At 35.7% G+C, this 7526-nt stretch overlaps 1 protein-coding gene across 2 annotated transcripts; it reads left to right on the forward strand.

The window, feature by feature from the left end:
- The first annotated feature begins 530 nt into the window (after positions 1-530).
- Positions 531-6323, forward strand: LOC105167353 (ELMO/CED-12 family protein). Of its 2 annotated transcripts, none has more exons than XM_020695724.2 (10): positions 531-810; positions 1854-1956; positions 3446-3555; positions 3866-3934; positions 4199-4314; positions 4571-4625; positions 4738-4858; positions 5157-5204; positions 5300-5394; positions 5899-6323. In XM_020695724.2, the coding sequence occupies exons 1-10, from the start codon at positions 760-762 to the stop codon at positions 5998-6000; spliced, it is 870 nt and encodes a 289-aa protein (XP_020551383.1). In that variant the 5' UTR covers positions 531-759; the 3' UTR covers positions 6001-6323. The 2 variants fall into 2 exon arrangements, with proteins under 2 accessions (XP_020551383.1, XP_088740362.1); XM_088884236.1 differs by lacking the exon at positions 531-810 and adding an exon at positions 817-1159.
- The last annotated feature ends 1203 nt before the right edge of the window (positions 6324-7526 follow it).

A 7526-nucleotide genomic window follows, 5' to 3' on the forward strand; every position in this document is an offset into this window, starting at 1 on the left:
AGCTACGAATTGGGCGGTGTTCTTGCAACATGGCTGGTTTTGGAGAGCTTTGTCCTCCATAGCCATCGTATCGGCCTCGCTTCTTTCTTCTTCCCTGATCACCCTTTTTCTTTTCTTCTTCCAATTCAGGACCCGTCGTTCCCCCTAACGAGGCTTCGTTTCCCAATTTCACCAAACCATAGCATGATCAAGAATTTCATTTATGGGTTCATGAGATAACTCCAGGTACTTCATTTTCTTCATCTTTGTGTACATAGCTTTTCTCTCTCTGTGTATGTGTGTGTGATTATAGTTTGGTTATATTCTTTTTATCTTGATTGGTTCATGCAAATATGGTAAAACATAATGTGCATGTCTTTCTCTATCCTTTTTGGAGAAATGCATCTGAATAGAAGAAATCCGTCGTTTCTTTTTCAATGATAAAGTGAACCACCAAAAAAGTGCCCTTTAATTGCGCTATTAATCTTCCCTTTTGCATGTGACAGACCAAAAAAAATAAAAAATGATCTTTTTCTTTACTTTTGGGTTTGAAGAACTCTTCACACCCAAAGGGGTAGGAAATTTTAAATGGTTGTTATTTAAGAGAGCATAAACAGAGAAAGAGAGTTTTTTTTTGGGAATGATTAGAGGTTGAATTACAGGAGCTAAGCATGGGTTGGTGTAATTATTGGGTTGGCTTTGCATTGTCAGCTTGCTTTTCCTTTTCTTTTTGTTTCCATAGGGTGGGGGAATCTGATCTCCCACGTATTTGTCTCTCTGATGAAATTAAGGCGCAGGAAATGTATCCCTTCTTGTGCCTCTCACCAGAGAGTAAGCTGCTGATTCCCTCTCTTTTTCAGAATCTTTCTGCGCCCATCTTTTACTCTTCAAAGATATTGTGTTGATTCAGTTAGATATCAAGGCGAAAAAGCTTTATGCCGATCAGTGCTAGTAGCTTGTCATCTTGAACTACATGAAGCCTTTTTTCTATTGGAATTCGCCTTTCCAATTAGTGTCTTTGTCTTCTGATAAGTGGGCTTTCTACAGATAGTTAATGAGTACGTAGTCGATGATCTTATGGTGTTTTAGAATGTTAGAATTGTGTGGGACACTGTCCGAAGAGTGTCCACCTTTTCTTGGAGAAGCAAGTTGCATTTTGATGCACATGTACAATTACTTTGTGAGCCTATTGGTCTACTTCCTTTGTTCATCAATATGAATCCTGTATTGCCGTAAAGTTTTGGAGTTCTTTGCAGAAGTTATTTATTGTATTTCAGAAGAAAGAACTTATCATAGGAAGTTTCAGTTGTTTTGCTTGCTTTGAACTCATCGAAATTTTCGTTTGCTTGAGTTTATATCTATTGCAGATTAGTTCTCTATCATCTTGTGAACTTTACCAGTTTCTGAATTATCCGCTGATTGGTGAGTTTAACATTCATAACTGAAAATTAGAGACGATCAATTATGTAGAATAATGTGATTCTAAGATGAGATTTCACTAACTTCATCAGTTTTGAGAGATTTTTTTTAGACCGATAAACTACTTCTGGTTTTATCATGCTAATAAAATTGTGGTTTCTTTTTCACTTTCTCCAATATTCTTCTCCTCTCCTCTTTATCACTGATCAAAACCTTGGTACTTCTCATATGAAGTTTGGAAAAACATTGCATTTTATTACTCTGTTGGATCTCTCATACTTAAATGAGGTGATCTGATTTAACCTTGCTTCCTGACAACGCTGGAAGATGTTTTCTGTTTTTGGTTCATATTAAAAGAATGGATAGCTCCTGTTGTTTGGCTTCTCATGCCAAATACGATGCGGCAGATTAGTTAGGACTTGAATTTTGTGTTTAAAGGGTGTTTTCACGTTCAGGTTGATGAAGATGACCTATACTGGGATGGAAAGAAGCGAGAGGAAGAATCGGCATCGTCGCATAATTCTGCTCACGTAATCTCACAGTTAGCTCAATGCTTTAGTGAGTAGAAATTATTTACTCTAGTTTGTGAATGTTGCTTTTCTCAGCCCTTCTCCCTCTATCTTGCTAAAAACAGAAACCCTCGTGTGTGCTTGTATTCGTGTTTATTCTTCTCAGTGTACATTATAACAAACTTTTCTCTGCTGAACAGAAACCGCCTCTGTGCTTATATTCATGTTTATTCATGCTTTCCTCTGCTAAACTTGGTGGAGTCTACTTACTCTTCCTCCCTCCCAATTATTCTTCACCATGCTTCTATGTTTTTTCATCATGAGATGTTGATAATGTAGTTGGTTGACCTAAGGAAACAAGTAAAGAGAATAGTTCAGCTTGCCCCACTAGGCAAAGATGATGGTTTCTATGCAGCCTTTCCCGTATTATAAGTGAAAATTAAATTCTGAAAAACAAAACAAATGGATTACAACAAATCGGGTCGTAGGGTCTATTCTTAGAGTAGTTAACCATCAAACTTTAGATGGTTCCCAGCATTTTTTGGTTCACTGAACCTCATATGGTGGAGATACAAATGTGACAATACTTAAACCAGCAGATTTACCTGATTGCGCTATGATGTAGCATGTAAGCAAGAAATACTTTTCAAATCTGCATCCCAACTTATAAAGGCACTCTTTTTGAAGGTAATGGTAAAATAGTTTGAACTTATCCCTAGAAAGACCAAGCCAAGCTGTTAAAACTGCAGGATGAACGAATAGAAACAAAAACTAGCATGAAGAAATACCACCAATGATGCAGGATAGTCTTTAAGTCATAAGAAATTATATGCCTGAGATATCTGAGTCTTCTACTAGATTAAATATTTTGACTGCAAATTATCAGTTGATATGGATGTAATAATCATTGAGTTTTATTTTTGTTACATTTTTATTTATGTCACTTTATCATCCAAGCAGTGATTACAGATAGGATAAAGCACTTTGCATATGAGCTCTTCACAAGAGACACTAGCACATTCTACACAGACATTAAAAAGCCTGTTGAATGTCTTTAGGATGACAATCTTTCAAATAAACTTATCATTCTCAATATTGTTGTACAAACAGTGTAATGGGTATATGATTCTTCTACTGTCTGCATTAGCCACATGTTGGAATCTATGCATCAATGTCTGTAACATTCAGTCCATGATAGAGTACTTCAAGGTATTTTAGCTTGTGAGTGAGATCTAGTTGTCAGATGAGTAGTATTTTCCCCAGTTCTGCATCATCTCTGGTGCAAGCTAAATAGAAAATAAAAGGGATATTGTGGATTTCGTTGACTTTGTGTAGTTTCAGACATTTAATTGACCAAATAATTTTGCTTCCGATAAAAACTTTTCGTGGGCCTCTCCCTATTTTCATCCTTCTTGTGTAATGCTTGCTAGTGCATGGAGGGGCAGCTCTGGGGGATGAGCAAGTTAATTCATTCCATTCTATCTTATCCAATCAGTAAGTCCATTTATTAGTTCTTGATTTGCTTCTGTTGTTTGTAGCTAATGCTATGGTTGGACCACGAGCATGGATAGGAGGATTTTTTAGTCGCTCCAGCAATAGAAAATTCGGAAGTGATAAATATCTTAATTACGCTTTGACTCCTATTCAGGTGATTAGGATGTCTGCCCCTTAATTAGATATCTTGCACAAAATGCTTTGTCTTATACTATGGAAACACTGATGCTTCTTATGTCTGTATCCAGGCAACTGAAATTACATGTTCATTTTAGTCAAAGGAATAGTGATTTTTATTCGTATCTTTATGAAAGCTTCTTTTGGGCTCTTCGAGGAGAATTTCTTGGGTTATTTGTTATGCATGAAGATGAAGATTGTATAATCTGAATAGTATAGGCTTTTACTTCATTATCTGATATTGGTTGTGCTTCTTCATGTAACTCACATATTCTGAGTTCTTCCAGGAAGAAAGACTGCAAAGACTTCAAGAACGGTTAGGAGTACCATTTGATGAGACTCGCACTGATCATCAAGTACAATTTCCACACGTGTTCCTTTCTTCTTCCCTGTAGTCAATTCGGACACACACACACACAGAAAAGAGAAATAGAAAAGAAAAAGCGGGAACCTAAAGTTCCAAAAAAGAAATACAAGTGAATATGGAAACTTCGTATGTTCTGTATGTAAAACGCTCTTTCTCCAAGTACATTTGGCATGGGCGTGAAGCAATAATAAGTTAAGCACATAACACCAGTAACATGCCATTGATAAGAACATCATACTGACCTCTATTGCAGGAAGCACTCCGAGACCTGTGGAATGCTGCCTTTCCGAATGTTAAGCTTAAAGGTTTGATCTCAGAGCAGTGGAAAGATATGGGCTGGCAAGGAGCAAATCCATCAACGGACTTCAGGTGCTCTTTCATATCTTGTTTTCGACCCCTGCGAGAAGACTAGTAGCCTTTCTAGTGATAATATGCTGGAAATTTTGGAGAGTAAAAGAATAATGTGGTCTCAATGTACTGAGATGAGTTAAGCTGACACTTTATCTGCATAGCTTGCTCTTGATATCTTGTTTTGTATCAGTAGACACTTAAAAACATCTTGTGCAGTGAACTTTATCCTAAAAGTTGAAATTGTTATCTTATTATTCTTCCTTATTGGGCTTAGGGGCTGCGGCTTTGTTTCACTTGAGAACTTGCTATATTTCGCCAGAACTTATCCGGTATGGTAGATCGTCTGCTGCTTCCAAGAATAATTCTTGGATGATAATCTTTTTGCAGTTGTCTATAATGTTGAATTACGAGATGGTTTTCACTAATAGGAGTCATTTGAAGGTTACTTTTAATAGGTTACTTCTAAAGCAAGTTGGATCACGTGCTGAATGGGAGTACCCCTTTGCCGTTGCTGGCATTAACGTGTCTTTTATGCTTATACAGATGCTGGACTTACATTCAGGTGCGTCAAAGCACTCCCTTCATATCTGATTTACATGCACCAGAAAATGAAGTTTCTAGCAGCCACTCAAAGATGTTTCTCTCATATTCTAGTTTTTGGTCCACATTTGGGAAGATTATGCAATATTATTTCTTTTATTAACTGTGGTCGAATTCTAATTAATTATTTTGAAATTGACTTTAAGTTGTTTATGTATCTTTACTGAATTCTTGATCACTTCCAGTGAAGATCTCCCCTACCATGAATAGTCTAAAGCTTGTGAAATCCCACGATCTTACTGTCTTCCTTTTCGTTACAGAGAAGCCAAGATGTCTTCCCGGATATAATTTTGTTAAATTATTAGAAGGTAAAAGTGTTATACTAATATCTGCTCTTCTTTGCTCGACTTCTCCGTCCTCTATATATAACTGAAAGAGAAATTTTGCTGTTCCTCAACTGAAGAAAACGAGGAGGCGTTTGATGTCCTATATTGTATGGCATTTGCATTGATGGATGCTCAGTGGCTTGCCATGCATGCTTCATATATGGAGTTCAACGTAAGCCCTCTCTCTCGCTGTCTCTCTCTGTCTCCCTCACTATAGACAGCATGAATTATGCTCTACATTACAAATGAATATAGGTATGGCTTAAAAATTATGGTAAATCGATTATATTAACCAACCAACAAAAGCATTTCCCATGATTTGAACTATGACTAATATTTTGATATTGCTTGTCGAAACAACCGTTGTGCAACTATGATTAATTGCTACGCACCATCATTTTTGCACTTTTAACCATTGTAATTAGCATAACGAAATGGCATACTTCTTGAGACGTCTCTCTTGTTACATATATATTTGTTACTTGCATGAAGTTGCAAGTAAAGGTCTAGACCTGGCATCTACGTGCACTAGGACTAACATAAGTTAGCTGTCACAAATGTTAACGTCTCACAGTTTTCATCAGTCTATCCACCCCCAAAATCTCGTTTGAGCTCTCATTTTAGCAAAGCAACCACGACAAAATAATCAGTTGATCTTTCCACGTGATATTTTCAGGAGGTTCTACAAGCAACAAGGACACAACTGGAGAGAGAGTTGTCTTTAGAAGATATTCACATGGTTCATGACCTGCCGGCTCATAACTTGTTGTATCACTAGTTTTGCTTTCCTCCTCCATTCACTTGCTCCATCTTGAAATGAGTATCGGGTTTTGGAGGAAAACTGTTGACCTGAGGAGCCAAATTAGGCAGCTCCTTTCGAGCAAGACTAAGCGTCGATGATCACCAGACCATCTCTCTCTCAGAAACCGGCAGCCTGGAATAGCATTAAAGATTTCTTGCTTGATGTGTTGGGCAATGCATTATCAGTTTCGCTGTTTTGGGGCAACAGATTCACAGTACATAGCATTTTGATTCTTGTACACTAGCCACTATGTTGGTCTATGCAGCATTAATCCATCCATATTTCTTGGTTTCTGATCATGATTTGAAGTGCCAACATTTTGTAGTTTCATTTTAGGGGATTTATTAGATAAATAACGAAAAATTAAACCTTAATTTGGGGAGAGGAGTTGATTGCCCTTATAACAAAATCAAGGATTCTTAAAGAGATTGGTAGGAACGAAACGACCACTTAAAAGGGTGATTCATATTTGGATAAATTTATTTAAAAGATTTTATAAGCTCGTAAATTTTATAATATATTTTTATAATTTATAGAATGCCAACTTTTTTTTTAAAAAAAATAATTTTGATAAAATTATATATTAGTAACGACAATATAATTAATTTGAAAGGACCTCCATCCCTAGAGGAGCTGTACGAGGTGGAAGCTCTTTGTTAAAATTTAAAAAAGAAAAAAATTCAGATATTTTTATTTTTAAAATAAAAAACTTATAAATTTTTGACATTTTATCTTTTAGATTCTATAAGTTTCTTTATTGAAAATTTAATCAAACACTCTCTAATATCTTATCGACTTTAGACATCTTGTAAAATGTATTCAAGAATTAAAAATGAGGGTTATTGAGTGAGCTTATAAGATCGCCGAAACACTCCATTAGGATCGAGCTCGATATTGACTACAATATTTACTACTAGGATTGAGATAAACATGGTATATTTTAAATTGGGATAGTTACACTCTCCTCTTTTGAGGTTTACGATAATTACACGTAGACCCTCTATAGTATGAAAAATTTTATCTAGTACCCCTGAGGTCTCTTCCATTTAACAAATAAGTCTCTATTAGTTAAAATTCACTGAATTTGCTGATGTCATAAAAAAAATTATTTAATCCCAACTGACTTATTACTGACCATATAAATATTTTTATGACCAAATTACCCTCATACATCTTCACGCGTTAATAAATGTGAGAGCATATCTTTACCGTTATAGGGGTAGTTTAGTCCATAAAAATTATTGGACCTGCAATAAGTCAGTAATAAATCAATTGACTAAATATCAATTTTTATTTAGATTTTTGTGTTAATATCAGCAAATCCAGTGAAATTTTACTAAATTTGGGACTTATTTGTTAGACGAAAGCAAACCTTATGGGTGCTCGATATAATTTTTCAAACCACAAAGAATTTATATGTAATTACACAAAACCTTGTGGGAGTGTAATTATCCCTATTAAATTTGTGATTAAAATGTTGATGTATCAAATCGGATCAAATA

This window comes from Sesamum indicum, linkage group LG8, assembly GCF_026168435.1.
Source record: "Sesamum indicum cultivar Baizhima isolate 11 linkage group LG8, ASM2616843v1, whole genome shotgun sequence".
Taxonomy (NCBI): Eukaryota; Viridiplantae; Streptophyta; class Magnoliopsida; order Lamiales; family Pedaliaceae; genus Sesamum; species Sesamum indicum.

What these genes read in the sequence shown, in the direction of transcription:
- LOC105167353 (XM_088884236.1), top strand. Translation starts at nt 1,049, where the DNA reads ATGATCTTATGGTGTTTTAGAATGTTAGAATTGTGTGGGACACTGTCC. An exon ending in AATCCATCAACGGACTTCAG is followed by an intron (nt 4,315 to 4,570) that starts GTGCTCTTTCAT and finishes TATTGGGCTTAG; the next exon opens with GGGCTGCGGCTTTGTTTCAC. An exon ending in CTTCATATATGGAGTTCAAC is followed by an intron (nt 5,395 to 5,898) that starts GTAAGCCCTCTC and finishes TGATATTTTCAG; the next exon opens with GAGGTTCTACAAGCAACAAG.